This window comes from Emys orbicularis, chromosome 16, assembly GCF_028017835.1.
Source record: "Emys orbicularis isolate rEmyOrb1 chromosome 16, rEmyOrb1.hap1, whole genome shotgun sequence".
Classification (NCBI taxonomy): Eukaryota; Metazoa; Chordata; order Testudines; family Emydidae; genus Emys; species Emys orbicularis.
In genome coordinates, this window is record NC_088698.1 from 3,188,503 (window position 1) to 3,216,214 (window position 27,712).

Below are 27,712 nucleotides of genomic sequence, written 5' to 3' on the forward strand. Positions count from 1 at the left end.
AGGGGCGGGGCTAGGGCAGGATGGGGCGGGGCTAGGGCGGGGCTCCTCCCGTCCTCTTTTTTGCTTGCTGAAATATGGTAACCCTACCTTAGGAGGACGTTTAAATGTATATTTAGTTTCTTTCTATCTCGCAGTCAGAAGAAGCTGGCCCCATGTGCACACACCCAGCTCTCTGGACTCAATCCCACCACACTTTGGGAACCTATGCAGCCGAGTCTGTCCCCAGCAGTGCAAAGGCAAAGTGAGGACAGGATCAAATCAAATGTCCATCCCCGTGTTAGAGAAGAGAGAACTATGACATACTGCACATAAATCCGAACCACTTCGTTAGCTGAAGAGTTAAGCTGTAAATTTTAGAGGAGCCCAGTTAAAAGCCCATCAACAAATCTCACTTACAAATACTTGACAGCTTCCCTAAAAACCCAAAGGCTGGTCAGTCTAGAAATGAACAGTTCAGGGATCCAACCCCACAGCCATATCATTCTTCCCTGTTCCTCACCATCCCCCCTGCCCTGCCCTGCCCCCAAGAATCCTAGCCACATCCCACCCGCTCCAGGCCCCCACCTCTTCCTCTGCAGAGCAGCCCTTGCCGCAGAGCCAGCCTCAGCAGAAGGGCAGTTTAAATAATTTACAGAGTCGATGTTATAAACATGACACAGGTCTTTGTGATCCCCCAGCTCTCCCCCAGGAACACCCAGAGGCCCCCGTCCGACTCAGCCAGACACCTGGTGTTTGGGGCCAAGCCATTTTGGGGGTAGGAAGCTAGGAAAATGTTCAGAAAGGGAATGATGGATATTTGTGAAATACCTTAATTGCAAAACCCCTTTTCTGAAGGTTACCAAACCTCCCAGACAAATCCTACCTGGCCAAGGAGAGCTCAGGGGAACTAGATGGAAGTTAAAAATGGATCTTAGTTGTAAGTTAGGATCAGTCTCAACTATGGAGTGGCTACCACTGGCCCATTACATCCGGGTGAGCGAGCAGCATTGGGCCTGATCTGGTCTGGCTCCCACCCCCTCTCCAAGGGTTGCAGCTGTCTGGAGGTGCTGCCTTCCACACCTTCCTCATTCACACCTCATTCATTCAACACGGCAATCAATTACAAAGTGGGGAGAAGATCTTATTCTACTTCTAGCAAAAAGACATTTTTCTTTTACCTTAATTATACTACCTCAGGGGCCTGCTATAACATATTACCAAGGTTCAATACAAAGTCATATAAAAGTTATACAAAAATGCATAATGCAGAGATTTATCTACAACTGCATTGATTGACTGCTGTGTGCAGTAATATAGTGACCCCTGGGTCTTTGAATGGGGCTTTATACTTGGGGGGGGGGGGGCGAGCGGCGAGTTGGGGGCAAGCGGGTGGGCAAGCGGCGGGTGGGCAAGCGGCGGGTGGGCAAAGAGGCGAGCAGTGAGCCAGCAGTGGTTCTACGGGCGGGCATGCAGGTTTCCGGCAGGGGAGGGAGGAGGTGAAAGGAGGTGAGTGGTGGGTGGGGGACTGACTAGGAGGGATGCAGCATGCCAGCGGGGGGGGGGGAGGGCTAGGGGGTGAAGAGGGGTGTGACGGTGGGGCTGAGCGGGGAGGGGGTGGGTCCTATTTTACTGCTGTGATCTGGTCACCCTATGCACGCCGTTTCTTTCCCCCTCTACACTACAGGCTTCCACACACTGTCAGTGCTTTCCTAGTGTGCCATACATACAATTGTTTGCTTTAATTGAAAAATTCTTAATAAAGTATCACCCCCCCCCCCACCAAAACCTTCCTTTTCGGCCCACAGCTGTTTCGGCGGGGCGGTGCTGGGGAAGGAGGGTTTGTTTCCGCGGGGCGGGCAGTGCTGGGGTATGTGTGTTGTGTTTTGGGGGGGCTCGGGGCAGGGGTGTTTCGGCGGCGGGGGGGGGGAGGGTCAGCCCTCAGCTGTTTTCTTTGGAGTAATATGGCCCTCACCACTTTACGAGTTGTGCAGGCCTGATCTAGACCATCCCTGACAGGTGTTTGTCTAATCTGCCCTTAAAAATCTCCAATGATGGAGATTCCACAACCTCCCTGGGCAATTTATTCCACTGCTTACTCTCCCTGACAGTTAGGAAGTTTTCCCTAATGTCCAGCCTAAACCTCCCTTGCTGCAATTTAAGCCCATTGCTTCTTGTCCTATCCTCAGAGGTTAAGAAGAACAATTCTTCTCCATCCTCCTTCTAACAACCTTTTATGTACTTGAAAAGTGTTATCATGTCCCCTCTCAGTCTTCTCTTTTCTAGTCTAAACAAACCCAATTTTTTCAATCTTCCCTCATAGGTCATGTTTTCTAGACCTTTAATCATTTTTGTTGCTTTCTCTGGACCTTTTCCAATTTGTCCACATCTTTCCTGAAATGTGGCACCCACAACTGGACACAATACTCCAGTTGAGGCCTAATCAGCGCAGAGTAGAGCGGAAGAATGACTTCTCGTGTCTTGCTTACAACACTCCCGCTGGTACATCCCAGAATGATGTTTGCTTTTTTTGCAACAGCGTTACACTGTTGACTCATATTTAGCTTGTGGTTCACTATGACCCCCAGATCCCTTTCCGCAGTACTCCGTCCTAGACAGTCATTTCCAATTTTGTATGTGTGCAACTGATTGTTCCTTCCTAAGTGGAGTACTTTGCATTTGTCCTTATTGAATTTCATCCTATTTACTTCAGACCATTTCTCCAGTTTGTCCAGATCATTTTGAATTTTAATCCTATCCTCCAAAGCACTTGCAACCCCTCCCAGCTTGGTATCATCTGCAAACTTTATAAGTGTGCTCTCTATGCCATTATCTAAATAATGATGAAGATATTGAACAGAACCAGACCCAGAACTGATCCCTGTGGGACCCCTCTCGTTATGCCCTTCCAGCATGACTGAACCACTGATAACTACTACTCCTTGGGAATGGTTTTCCAACCAGTTTTGCACCCACCTTATAGTAGCTCCATCTAGGTTGTATTTCCCTAGTTTGTTTATGAGAAGGTCATGCGAGACAGTATCAAAAGCCTCACTAAAGTCAAGATATACCACATCTACCGCTTCCCCCTATCCACAAGGCTTGTTACCTGTCAAAGAAAGCTATCAGGTTGGTTTGACGCGATTTATTCTTGACATATCCATGCTGACTGTTACTCATCACCGTATTATCTTCTAGATGATTGCAAATTGGTTGCTTAATTATTTGCTCCATTATCTTTCCGGGTACAGAAGTTAAGCTGACTGATCTGTAATTCCCCGGGTTGCCCTTATTTCCCTTTTTATAGATGGACACTATATTTGCCCTTTTCCAGTCTTCTGGAATCTCTCCCGTCTTTCATGACTTCTCAAAGATAATCGCTAATGGCTCAGCTACCTCCTCAGTCAGCTCTTTGAATATTCTAGGATGCATTTCATCGGGCCCTGGTGATTAGAAGACATCTAATTTGTAATGTTTAACTTGTTCTTTTCCTATTTTCGCCTCTGATACTACCTCATTTTCACTGGCATTCACTATGTTAGACGTCCAATCACCAGCAACTTTCTTGGTGAAAACCGAAATGAAGAAGTCATTAAGCACTTCTGCCATTTCCACATTTTCTGTTATTGTTTCCCGCCCCCTCCTCACCCTTGAGTAACGGGTCTGTCCTGTCCTTGGTCTTCCTCTTGCTTCTAATGTATTTGTAGAATGTTTTCTTGTTACCTTTTATGTCTCTAGCTAGTTTGATCTCATTTTGTGCCTTGGCCTTTCTAATTTTGTCCCTACATACCTGTGTTATTTGTTATATTCATCCTTTGTAATTTGACCACGTTTCCACTTTTTATAGGACTCTTTTTGATTTTTAGATTATTGAAGATCTCCTGGTTAAGCCAGGGTGCTCTCTTGCCATACTGCCTATCTTTCCTACGCAGTGGGATAGTTTGCTCTTGTCAGGGCCGGCTCTAGGCACCAGCAAACCAAGCGCGTGCTTGGGGCGGCACAATTTCAGGGGCGGCATTCCAGACATCTTTTATTTATTTTTTTGCTTCGGCAGTTGCCGATTTTGTTTTGTTTTGTTTTGGTTTTTTTTTTGCTTGGGGCGGCAAAAAACCTAGAGCTGGCCCTGGCTCTTGTGCCCTTAATAATGTCTCTTTGGAAAACTGCCAACTGTCTTCAATTGTTTTTTCCCTTAGACTTGATTCCCATGGGATCTTACTGACCAACTCTCTGAGTTTGCTAGTCTGCCTTCTTGAAATCCAGTGTCTTTATTTTGTTGTTCTCCCTCCATTCCTTAGAATCATGAACTCTACCATTTCGTGATCACTTTCACCCAAGCTGCCTTCCACTTTCAAATTCTCAACCAGTTCCTCCCTGTTTGTCAAAATCAAATCTAGAACAGCCTCCCCCCAGCAGCTTTCTCCACCTTGTGAAATAATAGATCCCTATGCCAGATCTGCTGCTTGGCAGGCCCCAGCCTGGGGGACTCCCGTGGGAATGTGTGTGGGACAAGAGAGGCTAGAAGCAAGATGATAAAGGAGGGCCTACGCCGCAGCCCGAGCCCACATGTTCCCATCTCAGCACAGGGAGCAGAGGGCTCGCTGCTAACATAAATCCCAGCCCAGAAGGAGCTCTCAAGCTCCTCCCTCCCTCCCTCCAGGCCCACACTGGCATCAGGTTGCTCAGAGTGCGGCACTCACACTAGAGATCGCCAGCATTGCAGTGAGGGACCGTGTGCATCCCTAGCCCCTCGCTTTCTCAGAATGCCGCCTTGATCTAGTCACTCAGCTCAGTCAAGAGAGAATGTCCTATACCAGGCAGGATGCTGCCAGCACCCCAAGGCTTCCAGTGCCAGCTGGCACCTCACTAGGCAATGTCCTCATCTCGACCAGACCCAATTAGATGTGTGAGATTTACCTTTAGCAGTTTGCCTCTCCTGGGAGATCAGTACTGTTTGGGGAAGGGTGCATTGGGGTTTCCCTCTGAGCAGCTAGTTCTTGCTATGGAAAAGCATCTGCAAACAACTTGGTTTGTGACATTAGGCGTTTCCCCCTGAACGGATGGTGCTTTGGGAAGATCCTGGTCTCAGGTCTGGCACTGCGGATACGGACCCACTCCGCTGCAGCCACTGGAGTCACTCCAGATTTATCCCAGCAGGCCCTGGCATGGATCCCCGCTGCTCTCACACTCACCTGGTCCGGTTCAGCTCAATCTTACATGGGTCCAACTCGATGTACTTCTTTTCCTCAAAGATCCGGTTTATGATCGGCTTCAGGACCTCATGGAGATAGGGCATCCCAACCACCTGCAGAGACAGCAGAAAATGGAGGAATGATGGAGGGGAGTGGGAAGAGGTGAGAGAGAATGCGGGAAGCAAGAAGGAAGGAAGAGCTCGGGAATGGGAGAAGGAGGATAAAGGGAAGGAACGGAGATGAAGAAAAAAAGAAAGAAAGAAAGAAGGAAAGGCCAGACTGGGTCAGACTAATGGTCCTTCTAGCTCAGTATCTTGTCTCTGGCAATGGCATACCAGATGCTTCAGAGGGAGTGAACAGAACAGGGCAATTATCGAGTGATCCACCCCCTGTCATCCAGTCCCAGCATCTGGCAGTCAGAGGTTTAGGGACACCTGGAGCATGGAGTTGCACCCTGCCCATCTTGGCTAATAGCCATCGATGGATCTGTCTAGGAACTTATGTCATTCTTTTTTTAATCCAGTTGCACTTTTGGCCTTCGTTTTTGGCAGCGAGTTCCACAGGTTGACTGTGCGTTGTGTGAAGTAACACTTCCTTTTGTTTGTTTTAAACTTGCTGCCTATTAGTTTCATTTGGTGACCCCTAGTTCTTGTGTTATGAGAAGGAGTAAATAACACTTCCTGATTTACTTTCTCCACACCAGGCATGATTTTATAGACCTCTATCAAATCCTCCCCCCACCTCCCATCGTCTCTTTTCTAAACTGAACAATCCCACTTTTTTCTCTTTCATTGGGTGGAAGCTGTTCCACACCCCTAATCATTTTAATTGCTCTTCTCTGCAGCTTTTCCAATTCTAACATATCTTTGTTGAGATGGAGCAACCAGAATTGCACACATCTTTCAAGGTGTGGGTGTACCATGGATTTATATAGACGCAATCTGATATTTTCTGTCTTATTATCTATCCCTTTCTTAATGATTCCCAACATTCTGTTCATTTTTTTTGACTGCTGCTGCACATTGAGCGGCTGTTTTCAGAGACCTATCCACAGTGACTCCAAGATCCCTTTCTTGAGTGGTAACAGCTAATTTAGAAAGGATGAACAATACAGACAGGAGAGATGAGGAGGAGCGATTGGAGAGTGCCACTCATTACAGGTTCTGCGACCCAAGGGACAAGCCCCAGGTTTGACCCTAACCTGCCTTCCAGGGGATTGTTGTAGCCTCCCATCACTCTCAGCACCCCCTCTTGGAGCTGTAAGGAACGGTGCTTGCCATCCTCTGGTGGAGAAAGCTGGTTGCAAGGGGATCCCAGGGGCACAGACAGCACCAGGAAGAAGGGGAAACTAGGGCAGTAAATGCCACTGAAAGGGGTGCCACAGCTCTCTTTGTGAATGGCAGTGGGGAGGGAGAGAACAGTTTTGTTCTCACTGCCAGAGAGGGGGGAACTGATGCATGATGGTTACCTCACCAGGGAATCCTGGCCCCTATAGTGCTCAACACAGATCAGCACGCTACACCCCTCCGAGGGTGGCCTCAGGGTAAAACAGCTTCTCCCGCCCCTGGCAGAGGTGGGTTTATTATGCTGATCTCCCTTCAGCAGAGAGCATGGTCACCAGACGCACTGCAGTGATGCAGCTGTATGTGTAGATAAGCCCTTAATAAACACTTCAGGGTATATCTTCACGAGACATGTTGCCCATTAAGCCCTGTGATCCTTGGGGTAAAGAACAAACATTTGTAGCCGGGATGAAATGTGTGGGGTGTTTTCACAAAGGTGTTAACTACCCCAAACTCATTGGCAATCATTTACCTGGAGACACAAGAGTCTAGTGAAGACAACCCCCCAAATTTAGCCCTTCTGGGGCTCTTCTCATGGCCAGTGCACACTCCTGGCAGATCAATATTAGCAGACAACCAGCTCCCTGCATCCACCGCCTATCCCACAGACAAGAACACAGAGAGATTTGCCCAAGGCCACCACAATTGGAATCTGAAGTTCCTGGCTTCCAGCTCTGTGCTCGGACCAGCATGTCACTTTTCTCATGGTGTTATTTCACAGGCCGCACAGGGAGGAGGATGGAAGAGGGCTCTTAGCATACTGAGGTATGGCACAGATCAGAGTTGCTAACACCTGCTTTCCCAGAATTCACTGGGACACTCCACCACACTCACCTTCATAAACTGCTCCATGGATTTGGAGGCCAGGGAGTTGGAGCGGAAGAGTGTGTTCGGATCAGCTGGAAGCAAAGAAAATGGATTTATAACCCAGCCGGGACCTGTGCCACATTGCATTTTCACAGTGCCTTTCACACAGCCTCCATCCCACAGTGCATTGCGGGGCAAAACAGCACCAGACAGTGAACAGCACATGGCATAAGCTAGACACAGCACGGGGGTAGGTCCAAAGATGTCAGAGCCTTCAGCCCTCTGGCCAGCAGTACAGGGACAGAGAGACTGAGGTGCCAGCAGCAGGGAGCAGATGGGTTTCCAAGGGAGATAGGGAAGAAGAGGGGGTGGAGACAGTCAGGCTGCTTCAGGCAGCAGGAGTTGCGGGGGAGAAGGCGCTCACACCAGCAGAGACAGAGGAGAGGCTGGGGCTGTGAGGAGCAGAAGGCGGTGGAGAGACAAATGCTGGATCCTGAGCACGGTGGGGAAATGGAGCAGCTATTCTCTGCATGTGCAGGAAGGGTTCTGGAGTCAAGGGGGCCAGCCCGGGGTCAGGGGAGCATAGGACTGGGGGCTGCCCCTCAGGTGAGAGTGGGGGAGACATGCATGAGGATCCCAGCAGAGATGGAGCCATGTCACGTGCAAGGGGGGCAATGCCCTGGAGAGCCAGCAAGAGGCGAGGGGATAGCAAATGGAGACTAGAACCCTGCCCTGGTTCTTACCTTGGAAGGCTGGTCCCAGGAAAGAGCCCCAGGGCCTTATCCCCGGCCACACTAAAGCCCTTGGGCTCTGATAGTGTGAAGTGGGGAGGAAGCCTGAGAACTCCCCTGCTTATGTGGCCTCCCTGACCATGTAGGATGGCATAAGGGCTACAAGGGCCCCGCTCTTGGCTTAGGGGGGGTGAGCAGGGTGGCCAGGGCTGTGGCTATGCACTGGCTGCCATGGTTGCACTGGGAGCTGGGCAGGCTCCAGAATACAGGGAGCCCAAAGATAGCTTAAAGTCACCTTACCCCACCCCTCTATCCCTGCCCCAAGGGCAGGAAAGGACTCACTGGGAATTCGGCCTTTAATCTAGTCCATTCCCACCACGAGGGGTTCTCTAAACAGCCTCTCTCCCCGCCACGTAGCCAGGCCGTGAGCTCAGACCTGGGCAGATGCCAAGCAATTCACTGCATTGGTGCTGGAGCTGGGCCAAGCCCAACCCCATTGCTTCCTCCTGTAGGTACAGGCAGGCAGCCAGAGGCACGCCCCAGTCACCACGTCTGCTCTGACAAGAAGCACTGCCCTTGGAGTAGCTCCCATGCTAGACCTGGTGGAACCAATACCACTGGTACTAGAGCCCCGGGTACCTTAGACGCCGATCCCCACCGGTATCCAGGGCCACGGGATACCTTAGACGCCGATGCCCACCGGTATCCAGGGCCACGGGGACCTTAGACACCGATCCCCACCGGTATCCAGGGCCACGGGGACCTTAGACACCGATCCCCACCAGTATCCAGGGCCAGGGGTACCTCAGACGCCGATCCCCACCGGTATCCAGGGCCATGGGGACCTTAGACGCCGATCCCCACCGGTATCCAGGGCCAGGGGTACCTCAGACGCCAATCCTCACCGGTATCCAAGGCCTTGGGGACCTTAGATGCCGATCCCCACCAGTATCCAGGGCCAGGGGTACCTTTGACACATATTGACCCTTCGCTCTCCTTGCCCCATTGAGTTTCAATGTGGATACCTATCTCTTATGCTGCTGCCCCAAACCTCCCCATTTCCAGCTCCCAAATGTTGCCAAGTGTCAGAACCCATGTTTGATCAGAGCATTTCTGGCCCATATGCCATTCTCCTGCCACCTCCTGCCTCCAAACCAGGCAGCCTGGGGTTTCCATGGAAACACAATGGTACATTAGGACCAAAAGAAGGATGCTACGGTGAGGAGAGGAGCCAATCAGGGAGTTATGCCAGGAAACCCAGGTGACTGGCTCACAGTTTGAAGCAAGGTCTATTTGTGGCCTGGAAGGGTTGGAAGGGGGCAGGAGATCTTGGTAGCTGCCCCCCACCCACCACCACCACCACCACCACCACCACTCCCCAGCCGCCATGTGACTGCAGACTTGAGATCAGGAGAGGGAGAAGGGGAAGCAGGCCCTGCCCTTTGGATAGAGGGGGTGGGAGTTCCTGCCCCCCAAGGCCAGTCTGAATTCAGAAGCTTGTCTCAGTGTCGGAGGATGGGCTCACTTCAGGCCCAAGAGATGAGTGCCCAGGGAAATGCGCAGGGGGAGGCAGGTACCATCGGTACCATCGCTGACTGGGACTAGTGTCACCGGTATCTCGGTATCGATACTAACTGGTACCTGGGTGCTAGGCAAGGTGTGGAAAATGGGCTCAACGAGTGTTCAATTACCCCCCCCCCGGATTTTCCTGGTCTAGGTGTGGCACAGGAGAACCCCCCCGCAACACCAGGCAAGCAGCAGCGGGTGCCCTCCATATGGAGCACTCCAGATCACTTTGGGAGCTCCCTCAGTCCAGGCCCTGGCACTCCACAGCAATGCCCAGTGCCATGAGCTTTGCCAATGATGAGCAGGCCCCTGGGGAAGGCACTGGGCCAGGCTCTTGCCACCAGGCCTGTGGGGCAGCACTTACTGGTCTTGGTCACCTCCCGCAGGTTGAGGTAGTCCAGGAAGGGCACCGCCAGGCCCTGTCCCAGGAAGATCTTCACCAGCTTCGTGGCTACGTCCTGCCGGCTCTCCACCGAGCTGATCTCCTCCAGCAAGGCCAGCGGGCTGACATCCTCCTCCTGCCGCACAGCAGGGCAGCGATGCTGTCTGGCCAGCGTGCATCTGCCCCAGCCAGGGAGACCCCCAGAGTCCCCTCACCAGAGCCCCCTCTTCCCCACACCAAGAGGGGCCCCTCAGCATCCCCCGACCCCAGAGCCCTCTCTGCCCCAGACCAAGAGGGGCCCCTCTGCATCCCTCGACCCCAGAGCCCTCTCTGCCCCACACCAAGAGGGGCCCCTCAGCATCCCCCGACCCCAGAGCCCTCTCTGCCCCACACCAAGCGGGGCCCCTCTGCCTCACACAGGGAGATCCTCTCTTCCCCCCGGACCCGCTGTGCCCCCACACACCAGGAGGGTCTGTCTCTGGCCCCCATCCCAGGAGGCCCGGAAGCTTTCAGACAGGTGTGGGGTGCAGCGGGGATGGAAGCTGACAGGCCACTCCGATCGCGTGGCCAGGCTGAACCTGCAGGACCACAGGCTCAGCTGAGCACCCCGCCCCTTCCCCAGTTCCCTGCCCCTCTGCAGCAGAGCCAGTCCCTTCCCCCAAGGCCCTGGACAGGACCCTGCCTACAGCTCCAGCCTGGGCTCCTCCTACTCCTGGCACCAGTGGCGTAGCCAGGTTCTAAGAGCAAGGGGAGCAAACATAAAAAAGGCGCCCCCCCGGCTCCTCCTCTGGCCACACCGTGCCCCCCCTTAGCTGGCTCCTCCGGCCACACTGCGGCCATGCTGTGCCCCCCCTCGCTCCTCCGGCCGCGCTGCCCCCCCATGGCTGTAGAGGAAGGCTGGCAGAGGACAGGGGGGTTGAGGGGAGGTGGAGGGGAGGGATGTAGCGGGAGGGTGGCAGGGGACAGGGGGTTTGAGGGGAGGTGAAGGGGAGGATGTGGAGGGAGGGGGACAGGGGGGTTGACTTGAGGGGATGTGGAGGGGAGGATGTAGGGAGGGTGGCAGAGGACGGGGGTACGAGGGGAGGTGAAGGGGAGGATGTGGAGGGAGGGGGACAGGGGGTTCGACTTGAGGGGAGGTGGAGGGGAGGATGTAGGAAGGGTGGCAGAGGACGGGGGTACGAGGGGAGGTGAAGGGGAGGGAAAAGCAGGGGCACGGGGTACATGGGAGGGGTACATGGGGTATGGAGCTTGGGGAGGGGTTACCGGGGATGGGAGTGCCGTGGGCTGGGGTCCCCGGGGCTCTCTGTGCAGAGGGGGCTGGAGCTGCCCCCGGGACCGGGAGAGCCTGGGAGTCTGCTGCCTGCCCTTCCGCTGCTTCTTTCCGGGGCCCGGCCGCTAGGCCCGGCCCAGCCAGCAGCAGAGAGCAGCAAACCCCGCTGTCACTGCCTCGGAGGGGCTCGCCGCGAGCAGCGCCAGCCCAGGCTCAGCGCTGGCGCTACCCCTTGGGGGGTGGGGGCAGAAGGCAGCGAGCCCCGCCAGGCGCGGTTCGAACGAGCTGCAGCCAGGCTCGCCCGCTCAGCCCGGGGGCGCTGCCCTGCCCTGGGCTGCTGGCGGAGCCTGGCTGTGGGTGGGTCGCGCTGAGAGGCCGCGGCGGGAGGGGGGAAGCGCTCTCCCCTCCTTGGTGGAGCTTTATTCCGGTGAGCTGAGGGCGGCGCCGAGGCTCCTGCTGGGAGTGACCGGCCGCGGGTCCGCCCGGTGTGGCTGCCGCGAGGAGGCGGGGGAGACCCTCCCTGCCCCGGGGGCACCCCGGGACCCGGTCAGTGCATCAAAGTTGTCTGCAGGGGGTGGGGGAGTTGCAGGCCGCCATGCTGCGCCCCCCTCGCTCCTCCGGCCGTGCCGCCCCCTCCCCATGGCTCCTCCAGGCGTGCTGCCCTCCCTTGCCTGCAGGAGCCCAGCGCCGCCGGACAGACCAAGCTTCAGAGCGGAGCGTGGGCTCCGCTTTTGGAAAATGTGCTAAGGGGAAGCGGCTGCTTCCCCTGCACCCCACTAGCTACGCTACTGCCTGGCACCCCCTCCACCTTCCCCTGGGACGAGCGCCCGCCTGCTGCCAGCTAACGCCTGCCCCTCCTGAAACTGCCTCCTGCCCCCAGCAGCGCTCTCCCTTCCTCCCACGGCTTGCAGGGCAGGGCAGAGGGCACATCTCACCCCATGGCCGGGGTAGCCCTGGTGAGGCCAGGGTGCTACAGAGGTGTATGGTCCCGATGTGTCCTACTGGCTTCTGGGCAGCCCAGCATCACGCCAGCAGGAGGCTCCATCACCTCCGAGGGCACCCAGCATCCGGGAAGCTGGCTGGCCAGTGGGCAGCCCCAGAGCCAGGGCTGAAGCCTGTTGCTGGCAGAACACAGGGTAGTGGCTTGAGGAGCCCACCCAGGGGCTGTGCCACTGTTACCCCTGCACTGCACGGCCCCTAGGGCTGGGCTGGGCTTGTCACTGAGCCTGGCTCGCAGCACCTGGCAGCCCGAGGAGAGCTGGCTGCTGTACTCAGAACCTGGGCGTGCCCCGGAGCCCAGCCACCAAGGGCTGGAGCCTGCAGAGCGAGCCCACCTAGAGCTCTGGCCTCCAACCCCCAGCACACGGCCTGCACTACCAGCAGGCTAGAGGGGACTGGCGTCTCAGAGAGCTCACAGCCCCCCCAGGCTGCCCCGTCACTGACTGGCTGCTGCATCGCCAGAGGGGTGTCATGACTCCAGGGCACGGGTGGGGCCAGCGAAATCAGAACAGCCCGTGAAGAAATCGTGGCTGGGGGCAAGCCCAGACTCACTGCCACTGGCTATTGAACCTCCTGCACCATCTCTGCCACCTGTCCTAACAACCCAGCGTCAATAGCAACCCACGGACCAGACCCCGCCCTCCCGCTCACCCTGACGGCCCCCAGGTCCCAACAGGCCCTGGCCAGAGGCAGTGACACGCAGCCGGTGACCAGCCATCCAGGCAGGGCCTCAGCTGCCTGCCACTGCGGCTTCAAAGCATTGACCCATCAAAAGTTTGCGTGCACACACACACGCACGTGCACACATCCGCACACATGCACATGTCCATGTGCACATGCACATGCATACAGGCTGGGGGACAGCTGCTCTCTGCTTGAATCTTCATTCAGATTAACATGCCTGTCGGGTGCTACCCCACTCCTGCGGAGCCATCTGGGGCGATGCCGTTGCAAAGGTCCCTGGGCAGCGCTGGTGGGTGGCTCAGTGCTACCAGGGCTCCACAGGGATGACAAGGGACAGATCGTTGCAGGTCCCAGAAGGACGTGATGAAGTGCAGGCTAAGGAGGAAATGCTGCAGGCCTGCAGGGCAGAGGCGCTGCTATAGAGGGCTCAGGCACAACTGCTGGGTGGGGTGATCAGGTGTCCGGTTGAAAAGGGACCCTGGCGGCGCCGGTCAGCACCGCCGACCAGGCCATGAAAAGCCCAATCGACGGTGCTGAGGAGGAAGGCAGGCTAGTCCCTACCTGTTCTGGGGCACCGCCCTGCGCCTAAGAAGTGGCCAACAGGTCCGGCTCCTAGGCGGAGGGGCCACGGAGCTCCGCACGCTGCCTGGGCACTGGCTCCACACTGGAGCTGGTGGGGGGGCGGTGCCTGCGGGTGAGAGCAGCGCACGCCATGGAGCCTCCTGCCTCCACACCTCCCGCCTAGGACCCGGACCTGCTGGCTGCTTCCGGGGCGCAGCACAGAGCCAGGACAGGCAGGAGCCTGCTTTAGCCCCTCTGCGCTGCTGACTAGGATCTGCCCGAGGTAAGTCTGCACCCCAACCCTGAGCCCCAACCCCCTGCCCCAGCCCTGAGCCCCCCCTGCACCCCAAATCCTCAGCCCACCCCAGAGCTCGCACCCCCAACCCAGAGCCCCCCAAACCCTGAACCCCTCATACCTGGCCCCACCCCAGAGCCTGCACCCCCAGCCCAGAGCCCATACCCCCTCCTGCACCTCAACCCCCCAACCCTGAGCCCCCCCAACCCTGGAGCCCCCTCCTGCATCCCGGAGCCTGTACCACCAGCCCAGAGCCCCCCCACATCCTGAACCCCTCATACCCAGCCCCACCTCAGAGCCCTCACCCCCTCCCACACCCCAACCCCCTGCCTCAACCCACAGCCCCCTCCCACACTCTGAATCCCTCTGCCCCACCCCCCAGCTTGGAGCCCCCTCCTGCACCCTAACCCCCTCATCCCTGGCCCCACCCCAGAGCCCGCACCCCCAGCTGGAGCCCTCAACCCGCCCCCCTGCACCACAACCCCCTGTCCCAGCCCAGTGAAAGTGAGTGAGGGTGGGGGAGAGCGAGCCACCGAGGGAGGGGGAATGTAGTGAGTGGGGGGCGGGGCCTCAGGGAAGGGGTGGGACTAGGGTGTTCGGTTTTGTGCGATTAGAAAGTTGGCAACCCTACTGCTGGGGGACAGACACTGCAGCAGCAAGGAACTGTTCACATCCCCCTGGTGGCATGAGTGAGGGGCTTGGGAACTAGAAAGTAAACTGAGGCTGCCCACTGCTTCCCCTCCTCCCTTCCATCTCCCCCACCCCCCATTCCCCTCCTTCCCGCATCTCCCCCATCCCGGCCCTGCCATCCGCCCCCAACCCTCCTCCTCGCGTGTGCTGTCCGCATGTGGCTTGGACGCAGACACGGTCAGGTGGCCGTGCACTACGAGCTAGGCGGCTGGTACCCACCTCGGCAGGGCACAGAATGGATTCCACCAGGAGCTCAATCAGGGGCTGGTAGTACATGGAGGGCAGGATCCTGTCCTCAGCCAGTCGGACTTTCAGCCGCAGAGCCCCCAGCTTTCCTCTGCAACAACACCCGAGACACCACCCACGTGGGCAAGCGTGCGTGGAATGAGTGCAAACCAGCACGTGCAACCTGGTTCTAGCCAGCTCAGTCCTCCAGCACAGCAACCAGGATCTACAGCTAGTACCAGCAAAAACCCAGAGCCAAGAACTCCCAAGATGAGCCTGATCCTCCTTAACCTCTCCCCTCTGCTGCTCTCCTCTCCTTCCAGCCCAGTGGCACGGGGTAAAACCTCAGCCTTCCCTTGACGGGGCTGTGCCTATTGCGATCAGCGCCCCGCCCAGCACCACCCCGTGGCACTGGTGTGCTCCTGTCCCACCACTGCTCTGCCTCGGCACGGGCCCTGTGGCGTCAGCGCATCCAGCGACCTTTCCATCCATCCGGCCAAGCCTTCCAAGCTCCTATTTCAAGGCAGGCTGAATGGCAATACGGGGAGCGGTCACCCAGAGCTGGAATATTGCAGCACATTACAGACATGGGCAGCAGGTTCTGTGGGCCTGTGGTGCCTGGGGACCAGGAATACTCTTGGTGCCCAGGCACCTCGGCCCTGCCTTCCACCCCCGGGCGCCCCTGCACGGCCCCCAGGCCATTTAATACAGCCCAGGGCACCCATTCACCACCAGCAGCCCCCACGCGCAGCCCCCAGGCCATTTAATACAGCCCAGGGCACCCACTCACCACCGGAAGCGCAGCGGAGCTGAGCGGCTTCCTGCCTGTTCGCTCCACGTGGCTGCCGGCCCCTCTTCGGCCACTGGGTGGGGTGTCTCGCCCCAAGCGCCCCTGCGGCCAATGGGAAGCTGCGGGGGCAGTGGCTGGGGTAGCACCTTGCGAAGACCCCCAGCCTGCCCTGCCTAGGAACCCCAGGTAAGCGCTGCACCCCCCACCCCCTCCCAGAGCCTGCACCCCCACCCCTTTCCCACACACCCCCTCCGGCCCCCAAACTCCCTCCCAGAGCCTGCACCCCTCCCCCTTCCCACACACCCCTCCTGCCCCCAAAGTCCCTCCCAGATCCTGCACCCCCTCCCTCCGCACCCCCTCCCACCCTCACACCCCCTCCTGCACCCAAATGCTCTCCCAGAGCCTGCACCACTCCCCCCTCCTACCTTGCCCCTTGCCCCAGCCCAGAGCCTACACCTAAACTCTGTTCCAGAGCCTGCACCCCCTCCCTCCAGCCCCTCCCATCCCCAAACTCCCTCCCAGAGCCTGCACCCCCAGCCCGGAGCCTGAACCCAAACTCTGTCCCAGAGCCTGCATACCTCATCCCCTGCCCTAGCCCAGAGCCTGCACCCAGCACCCAAACTCTGTCTCAGAGCCTGCACCCCACCGCCTTCCCACACACCCTCTCCTGCCCCCAAACTCTGTCTCAGAGCCTGCACCCCACCGCCTTCCCACACACCCTCTCCTGCCCCCAAACTCTGTCTCAGAGCCTGCACCCCACCGCCTTCCCACACACCCTCTCCTGCCCCCAAACTCTGTCTCAGAGCCTGCACCCCACCGCCTTCCCACACACCCTCTCCTGCCCCCAAACTCTGTCTCAGAGCCTGCACCCTAGACCCCCTCCACCCAAACTCCCTCCCAGAGCCCAACCTCTCACCTGTCCTGCACCCAAACTCCCTCTGAGCCTGCACCCCAATCCCCTGCCCCGGCCCAGGGCCTGCACCCCAGACTTCCTCCCCCCACCCAAACTCCCTCCCGGAGCCTTAGTCCGGTGGGGGGCGGAGTATGGGGGGAGCGGGCTCTGGGCCTTCTGGGCACCACCAAAATTTCTACAAACCTGCTGCCCCGATTACAGAGGATCCCTCTGCTGCCCCAGTGCCTCCTGTGCCTGATCCACACCCAGACTCAAAGCCCCCAGTCTCCACGGGCTCATCTTAGAGCTCGCGAGGGGCCCTGTTGGTGTGCTGGGAGGGAAGCGAGAGCTCAGTGGGGAGCCCCAGCACTCTAGTTCTGGGCACTTTGCTTTTGTGTTACTATAGCCCAAGGGACCCGGGCAGGGAATAAAATGCCCATGTTAACTCCATTTAAAGACAGCCCCTTAACCCCTTCAGCACCCTGCAGATGCTCAGTGCACATACGGGAAGGTGGCAAGGGGTGACCTGGTGGATGAACAAACCCCTCCCGACTGCCTTTGAGGAAGGGCAGCATCACTAAACCTCCTTTTTCAGTTGGGGAAACTGAGGCACGGAGCAGGGGCCTGACTTGCCCAAGGTGCACATGCAAGTCAATGACAGAGCTGGGAATAGAACACAGGAATCTTGAACCCCAGCCCCCTGACCTAAGCACTAGACACACCACCCCCCACGTTGGAAATAGAACCCAGGAGTCCTGAACCCCCGCCCCCTGACCTAAGCACTAGACACACCACTCCCCACGTTGGAAATAGAACCCAGGAGTCCTGAACCCCCGCCCCCTGACCTAAGCACTAGACACACCACCCCCCACGTTGGAAATAGAACCCAGGAGTCCTGAACCCCCGCCCCCTGACCTAAGCACTAGACACACCACTCCCCACGTTGGAAATAGAACCCAGGAGTCCTGAACCCCCGCCCCCTGACCTAAGCACTAGACACACCACCCCCCACGTTGGAAATAGAACCCAGGAGTCCTGAACCCCCGCCCCCTGACCTAAGCACTAGACACACCACCCCCCACGTTGGAAATAGAACCCAGGAGTCCTGAACCCCCGCCCCCTGACCTAAGCACTAGACACACCACTCCCCACGTTGGAAATAGAACCCAGGAGTCCTGAACCCCCGCCCCCTGACCTAAGCACTAGACACACCACTCCCCACGTTGGAAATAGAACCCAGGAGTCCTGAACCCCCGCCCCCTGACCTAAGCACTAGACACACCACCCCCCACGTTGGAAATGGAACCCAGGAGTCCTGAACCCCCGCCCCCTGACCTAAGCACTAGACACACCACTCCCCACGTTGGAAATAGAACCCAGGAGTCCTGAACCCCCGCCCCCTGACCTAAGCACTAGACACACCACTCCCCACGTTGGAAATGGAACCCAGGAGTCCTGAACCCCCGCCCCCTGACCTAAGCACTAGACACACCACCCCCCACGTTAGAAATGGAACCCAGGAGTCCTGAACCCCCGCCCCCTGACCTAAGCACTAGACACACCACTCCCCACGTTGGAAATAGAACCCAGGAGTCCTGAACCCCCGCCCCCTGACCTAAGCACTAGACACACCACCACTCCCCGCTGGAAATGGAACCCAGGAGTCCTGACTCCCAGCGCCTGGTGTAACCACTGCTCCACGCTCCTCTCCCAGAGCTGGGACTAGGAGCCATGCTCACTCCTTCTCTTTCCTCCAGGGGTTACTGATGGCCCCTAGCTCAAGGCTGACTGTTTACCCAGCATCCTCCTCAGCAGTGGGGAAGGGCAGGAGCCTGAACCAGCCTTTGGCAGGGGATCTCTGAAGGGCGTCCAGAGAGAACTCAACCTGTGTGGGACACAAAGAGAGGGACAGTAAGGGGGCAGGAGCTGCCAGCAGGGGGCAGTACTGCAGTGTTGGGGGAACCTCTTCCCAATTTCCCAGCCCCTGGCGATATAGGGGGGAAACTCCAGCCTTCACATTAGCTGCCACTGTGGTTCATCCCCAGTTGTTTCCCTGCCAGACTCTTAGAGCACTTCCAGCTTCACGCTGCAGTGGCTCTGCCCCAGAACCCCTCCAGCCCCGTGCTCCAGCCCCGTGCCCCTCTGGGGAGCCGACGTGCTCCAGCCCTGGGCCCCTCTGGGGAGCCGACGTGCTCCAGCCCCGGTCCCCTCTGCCGAGCCGACGTGCTCCAGCCCCGTGCCCCTCTGGGGAGCCGACGTGCTCCAGCCCTGGGCCCCTCTGGGGAGCCGACGTGCTCCAGCCCCGGGCCCCTCTGGGGAGCCGACGTGCTCCAGCCCCGGGCCCCTCTGGGGAGCCGACGTGCTCCAGCCCCGGTCCCCTCTGCCGAGCCGACGTGCTCCAGCCCCAGGCCCCTCTGGGGAGCCGACGTGCTCCAGCCCCGGTCCCCTCTGGGGAGCCGACGTGCTCCAGCCCCGGGCCCCTCTGGGGAGCCGACGTGCTCCAGCCCCGGGCCCCTCTGCCGAGCCGACGTGCTCCAGCCCCGAGCCCCTCTGGGGAGCCGACGTGCTCCAGCCCCGGGCCCCTCTGGGGAGCCGACGTGCTCCAGCCCTGGGCTCCTCTGGGGAGCCGACGTGCTCCAGCCCCGGGCCCCTCTGCCGAGCCGACGTGCTCCAGCCCCGGGCCCCTCTGGGGAGCCGACGTGCTCCAGCCCCGGGCCCCTCTGGGGAGCCGACGTGCTCCAGCCCCGGGCCCCTCTGGGGAGCCGACGTGCTCCAGCCCTGGAAGCAGGAGGCTGAATGGATTCCACCCTCCACTTATACTCCCCCTACCCCACAGCACCAAAACAGGGGATCCCCAAATTAAAATGGGGCTTGTTTACCGGGTCAGGCATGCAGTTCTCCCTGCAGCGGCTCCTGGGGCTGAAGGGGCCTAAACCCAAGCAAGACGCACAGTAGGGCCCAGACACAGGCCGAGGGCTCCCCGCCTGGCACCAGGCTTTACACCAGCTTCCCTTGCTGAGCTGCTCAGATACCTAGAAACCGCGGCTGCCAGCCGCAAACTGCTCCATGCCCCTTGAGTCTGTCTACACCTGGCAGCTGTGATAGATCCCTAGCCTCTTTGGGGGCCCAGGCACTAGAGGGGGCAGGAGGGCAGAGGCACCCACAAGCGCAAGCACACGCACCAAGAACAGTTGCAAAACCTTTTCCTTTCACAAAGCTGTTAAGCCCTGTGACGTTATTGACCGTATAGATCATTGGTGCAACCACTGTTATATATTTGCAGCAAATATTGTACAAAGGTTACCGTGTGAGGTGTCTATGGAAAGGTTATGATTTGCTGATTATGATCATGCTGTCTGTATGGGTGTGTCATTTTTGTGGTTGAAGTTATGAATATTGGCTATGTACTTGTATATCAATGTGTTTGATTCTAAGTAGCCTCAGTGAAGCATTTGGTCAGCTTCTGGAGAAGGGACTAGTCTCAGTAAGGGCCAAATCAAGAAACACTTAATTGACAATGGACTTTGGCAGACGCCAATCCACATCTGAGCTGTCCTGGGAACGTTCAACCTAACATGTAAACAATGGCATCGGCCTGTAAAGAACTGAGTCATGCGTGGACATGTGACTTGCCCATGTGACGCCAAACTCCATCTTGCTGTGATCTTGCACAGGAGAACCAAGGGGTTTCCACCCACAAGAGAAAGCCTATAAAAGGCAGCTGCATCTCCTCCATCTTGTCTTCAATCCTGCTTCTTGCCTCTGGAGGGACTTTGCTACAAACTGAAGCTCTGAACAAAGGACTGAATGACCCATCCCAGTTGTGGATGTATTCCAGAGACTTGATTTGAACCTGCAGTTTATTCCATCACTGCTACAAGCCTGAATCAAGAACTTTGCCATTACTGTATGTAATTGATTCCATTTAACCAATTCTAGCTCTAATCTATATCTTTTTTTCCTTTTATGAATAAACCTTTAGATTTTAGATTCTAAAGGATTGGCAACAGCGTGATTTGTGAGTAAGATCTGACTTGTATATTGACCTGGGTCTGGGGCTTAGTTCTTTGGGATCAGGAGAACCTTTTACTGGGATATTGGTTTTCATAACCATTCATCCCCATAACGAGTGGCACTGGTGGTGATACTGGGAAACTGGAGTGTCTAAGGGAATTGCTTGTGTGACTTGTGGCTAGTCAGTGGGTGAAACCGAAGTCCTCTCTGTTTGGCTGGTTTGGTGCCTTGGTGTGCAAAGGAACCCCAACCTGGGGCTGTGACTGCCCTGCTCTGAGCAATTTGTCCTGAACTGACACTCTCAGAAGTGTCCCACTAAAGGCAGCATCGTTACAAGTCCTCTCTCCCCACTTGCTTTGCCCGGCTCTTCTGGCAGGAGGCTGGCCCAAGCCTTGCTGAGCCGCCACCCCCCGGTGGAATAGCAATCAGACAGGTTCTGCTTCCCCTGCCAGACAGAACCGCCGTGACATGGGGATCAAGTGAACTGAGCAGCCGGTTCAGGTCCCAGCTGCCGGCTCGTTCTGGCTGGTGTCAGGACACAGCGTTACGCACCCTGCACATATCTCCAAGCTGTACCCTTCGTCCTCAATGATTCATGAGCATTTTCCTCTCTCTCTCTCTGACCTCTTCTCCTTGGACTTGATTCTCAGTCACCCTAAGGTCCCTTGTGCCACTCTGGCAGACTACACAGAGCATGGGGAGGGCCCCAGAGATGCCCCCTTGCTGGAGTAGAACTGGTATAAGTAACCTACACGAGCCCTGCTCTCAGCCCACGGACACAAGGGCAGATCAGGGCTCAGCGCTGCTCTCCAGCTATTCGCAGAGCCATGGGGGAGGGGGCATGGAAAGCAAAGCATAAGCTAGAGCAGCCCTGGGACAATGTTAATTTACACCAGAGGCCAGGCAGAATCCAGCAAGTGCAAGGAGGGCTTAGAACCAGCCTCACACATACACACCGTCCTGTCCCCGCCCCCGAGCGCAGCAACAGAGGAACTGAGAACCCAGCCTGGTAGGTCATTTTGCCTCCCCCTGCATCAAACTGACCAGCTGAGAAAGGGATCCGCTCTCCTTACAAGTCAGCAGGAGATTTGAGGCTGCAGCAGGCCTGTGTGCCACTGGCTTTCTCCCCCTCCAATCCCCTCTTCATCCCCCACCCTGATCAGAGCCACCAGCCCCCACGCTGGAGGCACTGAGGAGATGGCCGGAGCTGCTCACCCATCCCAGGAAGTCGTTCTTCCCCACCATGTCCCAGTCCCACACCTCCACGCTCACACGGGACCCCTTGGGTTCCTTTCCGGGCACCCCCTCCTCCAGGTCAAACTCCAGCACCTCATCCCAGTGTGGGAAGCGAGTCTTCTTAATGATCTGCAAGGGGAGAGAGAAAGGTGGCATGGCAGAGAGGAACGGGGAGTCAGGTGGGGAAGATTTGTTCCAGCATGAACACACAGGGCTCTGGCAAAAGCCAAGAGCAATTGTAACCCACACACCTCCTGGGTGTGGTGTTCTGGCCCATCTAGTGGCACCGAGACCACTTAGAGAGAGATTAATGAGTTTGCACTACAGCCTTAACTAACAGCCATGTGGCTTTTAGCTCATGTGGTAGAGGCTCATGCATTTCGCTCCCGAGGTCCCAGGTTCGATGCCGATGACTGGAACCTATCAGCGTTACACAATGTTGGGAACAAAAACAAAGGCTGTTTGGTAAACACTTGGCTGGTGTGAAATGGGCACGGAAACTCAGCTGCGGGTAAGAGTGAGGCGAGCCAGTGTTTTCTTGCCAGAGAAGGCGTCCCTTATAAACAAGAACTGCAGCATTCTTTAGTAATGGGCCAAACCGCACAGCTCCTGACGGGGCTCTGGGCACGCCAAGGTAAGTGCACCAATTTCCTTGCCACTGCATTGAGAGGCAAAGGACTGAGCAAGAGCACAAAGATGCCCCAGGCTTCCCATCCCCATAACACCTAATGCAGCTCAAGGGGGGCTGGGGTAGGCCACACTCCCCTGCAGCTTTGCATCTCTCCTGACCTACAGATATGTCTGGGAAGAGAGCTCTTCCCCCTAGGGTGACCAGATGTCCCGATTTTATAGGGACAGTCCCGATATTTGGGGCTTTTTCTTATATAGGCTCCTATTACCCCCCACTCCCTGTCCTGATTTTTCACACTTGCTATCTGGTCAGCCTACTTCCCCCCCAGGTGTCAGCTGGGGGGCGGGGGCTGGCCCTAAGCCCTTTCCTTGCGCTTGCTGTGTGCAGGGCAGCATGTTCTCTCTGCTCCAAGGGCCCGGCCCAGCCCAGCCCAAGTCACACGTGTCCTGCTCCCTTCATGGCTGTCTGATGGATTCAGGGCTCCGATCCTACAGAGATGGGTTGGAGATACACAGGCAGGCTTCCCACCCCTCTCTCAGCTATCACTAGCACACAACGCAAACCACCCGGAGTCCCAGTGAAAGAAGTGGGGGGGTCTGTCTGTCCCTCCCAGAGCCCCTCCTCTTGCGCCACTGGCATTGCAGCTAAAAGGAGCCCTGTCCTGTCCCCTGCCCCCATGCAGCCAGGCCAGAGAGAATGCTTCCGCCTGGGACCGTTCTACTCACAGCTGTCTCCGAAGCGTGGCCATCACAGGACACTCGCGCAAAGGGATCCGAGGTGCCGGAGATGTCCCGCGGGGCCAGGTCTCTGGGGGGAGAGGACAAGAAGAGGAGGATGGGGGTGGGTTTCTGGGTGACTAGGGGATAGGGCAGAGGCAGGGGATGGTAGGGGCTGACTTGGCCTCCCCAGGGTGGCCAGGTGGCATTGTAAGCCCTGTTGTTGTTCTGTGTTTGGACAGCGCCCGGGACAGCTTCAAGCACTAACGAAACACAAACAACAGCCAGGACACAGGAGAAAATAAACCCTCTGAAAGGCCAGGAGGTTAAACCCTGAGGCGCTGATTGGGAGCTTTACAGACAAAATCCTCCCCCCTTCTCCCAGTCCTCAGTGCAGCATGCTCTGCCCTGCTCCTGCAGCATGGAAAGCGGCACAGGAAGGGCCCTCTCCTCCCCACGCAGGACACCAGCGAGCCGGTGCACAGGCTGGCTTTGCACTGGGAGATCCAGCTGCTCCATCACCTCTCAGACAGCGGCACGAGCTGGAGTGGGTGGGGATGCACCCGAAAATTGCAGGGCTTCCCCACTCTGCATCTCACTCCTGCAGGGTGGAACTATGGAGTGGGATGGGGAGAAGCGGGGAAAACCGAAGGAGCTCTTGGAAAGCACCTATGGAGTTGGAGAAGCCCCAGGACAGCCTGGCAGGGGCTCAGCATTTGGGGACATCCCAAGTGGGTGATCGAGGTGAGAGCAGAGAGTATTCCCCCGGGGAAAGAAAAGGCCAGGAGAGCCAGAGCTCCCCTGCCTAAGCCCTGGGGAGCTGTGGGTGAAGGCTGAGAGTGAGAGGGGAAGGGAAAATGAACATGGCCCTTTAAGGGGAATACAGCCCACCCCTCAGAGCTCTCTTACTGCACCCCCCATGTCTTCTTCCCTCTCACCATCTTTCCCCTCCACCCCCCGGTCACACTCTCCCCGACTCCACCCATCCCCCACACACATACCAGGGTCCCTTAGCCAACACTTTCTGTTCCCATGGCTACTTTCCAGGTTTAGTAGCATAGCCTCCTCCCCTGCTCGGGGGGGGCCCTGCCCCATGGCTGGGGCAAGTCACAGGCAGCAGAAGGGGCGAGCCAAGGACACAAGTTCCAGTCCCGACCATGTTCTCTCACCCCCCTGGAGAGGCTCACTGCCCCGTGGAGAGCCCTGCCTGGTGCTTTCATCATGAGCCAGCAGGGCCCCCAGCTAGCCCTCCTTGGGCCTCAGGAATGCCAGACACCGCAGACAGGGAAGGGACAGCAGCTCCCCTAGTTCCCTGGAGAACCGCTGTGGAACTCTCCTGCCCCACAAGAAGGGGGAGGGACTGACCCACCCCCTCCTGCCTGCCCCTCTGCAGAAGAATGCTTGGAAGATGGAGCCTGCTGCATTGGCTCAGCCCATCTCCACTCCCTGAGCACTCTCCATGGCCACAGTGTTGCCTAGGAGCCTGCGCTGGTTGCTAGGATGCCTTCTCTGCATCGTGCTGCTCTCTGCCAAGCCTCCTGGCTGGCTGGCTCCAGTGCAATGGGGCCAGGCCCCTACACTACCTTACCGATCACTCTGGCCTGTGCCCCCAAAGCAGGGGGGCTGCAGCCAGAGCCACGTGACTGCACTTTCGTGTCCCCATGGAGGGAATCCCCATCCTGTGCCTAGCTCCATGTGCTGAGACCCAGAACTCAGGAATCCTGGGGTCTATTCCTGGCTCTGCCACTGGTGACCTCAGTTTCCCCACCTGTAAAACAGGGATAACGATACTGATCTCCTTTGTAAAGCACTTTGAGATCTAAGATTTGAAGCTCTAGATGAGAGCTAGGCATTATTAACACTCTGGAAGGGAATCTTAGCACTACATGTAAGGGGTGTGGGGCTGGGACCTGAGCTATAAGGAATCACTAGGCTGTCAACAAAAAAGAGAGGGGCTTGGAATTGAAGACTAAAGCTACCAAGTCACTTTAGCAGTAACTATGTTTGAAAAGGTCTGTGATGCAGCAGCTGAAGGATACTGGCCCTTTCCTGTTGGGACTCCTGGGTTCAAATCCTGCTGAAAAATAGCGGAGCAAATAATCAAGCAATCAATTTGCAAACACTTAATAAGGTGATAAGTACCAGTTAACATGGACTTGTCAAGAACAAATTGTGTCAAACTATCCTAATAGCTTTCTGTGACAGGGTACCAAGCCTTGTGGAGGGGGGGAGTGGTAGATGTGGTTTATCTTGACTCTAGTAAGGCTTTTGATACTGTCTTGCATGGCCTTTGTGACATTATGCCCCATATTCTTCACAGAGATATGCTTATGATATGAATGTGGCGTAAGTAAGATGTATTTTATGCAAGATAGGTCATGTGAGATATAATTGGAAAGGTTATGATGTACTGAATTTGATTATCCTATTTGTATGCATGTATCATTTCTGTATCTGAAATTGAGAATATTAACTCTGTATCAATTGCAAAAGTGTTTGCACCTGGGGAACCCCCACCAGACAAAATGCAATCAGTCTGGCTGGTTAGTCAATAAACCATTAGGAAGGACAATAGATCTTTGAAGATGCTAATCTCCCCACCTTCCTGAGATGCTACTTTGACACTGCAGGGTTATGTAATCATGTGACCTGGTACTGGACACCATCTTGGACTGCTGGTATTTTTCCCACTAGGAGGGGGGTGGGGATCAAACTGGGAAACAAAGGATTCCTGCCATATGTAAATCCTATTTAAGGCTGGGGAGTGAGTTAATCCACTGAATTCCAGCCCAAGGTGATTGCTGGAAACACCTACAACTGAACTGGGGAAGAACTGGACCCAAGCTAGATGGGGTCTGGCCTGTGAAAGAAATATCTGGAGTTTTAAGTTGCAAGCAAGAGCAGTTTGTCCTTAAGAAATTCTGCAACCTGCCTAAAACAACATTTAAGGTAAGAAATTACTACTTGTAGCCAATTTCCTATCCTAGCTCCTAGAACTAGAAGGTTATTGAATCCAGCCCACTGCCTTCACTAGCAGGACCAAGTACTGATTTTGCCCCACATCCCTAAGTGGCCCCCTCAAGGATTGAATACACAACGCTGGGTTTAGCAGGCCAATGCTCAAACCACTGAGCTATCCCCCCCCCTTTAGTGTATTAAGCCTAGCTTGCATGTTTATTGTATTTGCTCAGTAATCGGCTTTGATCTGTTTGCTATCCCTTCTAATCACTTAAAATGTACCTTTTGTAGATAACAAACTTGGTTTTTGTTTATTCTATAACCAGTTTGTGTAATTCATAATGGGGGGAGGGGCAAACACCACATTGAGGGAGGGGGCGGATTTCATGAGCTGTACAGATCTCTGTGCAACACAAGACAATATAATCTTGAGTTTGCACCACAATTGGGGGTGCACTGGAGTGCTGGGCAATCCTTCAGCTGAGTCGAGAGAGAGAGAGAGTGTGCGTGTGTGTGCGTGCGTGTGTGTGTGTGTGTGTGTGTGCGCGCGCGCGCTGGAGGAGGCTTGAGGGCCGGGCACAGCAGGACAAGATGAGGGAGCCAAGGCTGGTGGAATGGGCAGGCTCAGTAGGACCCCAGTACATCAGGTGGCAACCTGGAAAGGGGGGGAACCCATCACAACCTTCTCAGAAACAAACTAGGGAAATACAACCTAGATGGAGCTACTAAAAGGTGGGTGCATAACTGGTTGGAAAATCGTTCCCAGAGAGTAGTTATCAGTGGTTCACAGTCAAGCTAGAAGGGCATGATGAGTGGGGTCCCGCAGGGATCACTTCTGGTTCTGTTCAATATCTTCATCAATGATTTAGATAATAGAGAGAGAGTACATAGACCAGGAGTACTTGTGGCACCTTAGAGACTAACAAATTTATTAGAGCATAAGCTTTTGTGGGCTACATAGACCGTACACTTAAAAAGTTTGCAGATGATACCAAGCTGGGAGGGGTTGCAAGTGCTTTGGAGGATAGGATTAAAATTCAAAATGATCTGGACAAACTGGAGAAATGGTCTGAAGTAAATAGGATGAAATTCAATAAGGACAAATGCAAAGTACTCCACTTAGGAAGGAACAATCAGTTGCACACATAGAAAATGGGCAATGACTGCCTAGGAAGGAGTACTGCGGAAAGGTATCTGGGAGTCATAGTGGATCACAAGCTAAATATGAGTCAACAGTATAACGCTGTTGCAAAAAAAGCAAACATCATTCTGGGATGTATTAGCAGGAGTATTGTAAGCAAGACACCAGAAGTAATTCTTAATAATATAATATATGGAGATATACCTATCTCATAGAGCTGGAAGGTCATCATGTCCAGCCCCCTACCTTCACTAGCAGGACCAAGTACTGATTTTGCCCCAGATCCCTAAAGTAGCCCCCTCAAGGATTGAACTCACAACCCTGGGTTTAGCAGGCCAATGCTCAAACCACTGAGCTATCCCTCCCACCACTGTACTTTGCACTGATAAATCCTCAACTGGAGTATTGTGTCCAATTCTGGGTGCCACCTTTCAGGAAAGATGTGGACAAATTGGAGAAAGTCCAGAGAAGAGCAACAAAAATGATTAAAGGTCTAGAAAGCATGATCTATGAGGGAAAATTTAAAAAAATGGGTTTGTTTAGTCTGGAGAAGAGAAGACTGAAGGGGGGACATGATAACCGTTTTCATGCACATAAAAGGTTATTACGAGGAGGG

At 56.0% G+C, this 27,712-nt stretch overlaps 1 protein-coding gene across 1 annotated transcript in view; it reads right to left on the reverse strand.

The window, feature by feature from the left end:
* RASAL1 (RAS protein activator like 1) overlaps window positions 1-27,712 on the reverse strand; it is a 131,121-nt gene that overhangs the window by 42,902 nt on the left and 60,507 nt on the right. Inside the window, exons 6-12 of the mRNA XM_065417590.1 lie at window positions 23,007-23,088; window positions 21,630-21,779; window positions 18,197-18,285; window positions 14,713-14,830; window positions 9,977-10,130; window positions 7,343-7,407; window positions 5,166-5,278 (exon numbers count right to left, since the gene is read on the reverse strand). Coding sequence (XP_065273662.1) covers window positions 5,166-5,278; window positions 7,343-7,407; window positions 9,977-10,130; window positions 14,713-14,830; window positions 18,197-18,285; window positions 21,630-21,779; window positions 23,007-23,088 — 771 coding nt within the window. The remainder of the gene's footprint in view (window positions 1-5,165; window positions 5,279-7,342; window positions 7,408-9,976; window positions 10,131-14,712; window positions 14,831-18,196; window positions 18,286-21,629; window positions 21,780-23,006; window positions 23,089-27,712) is intronic.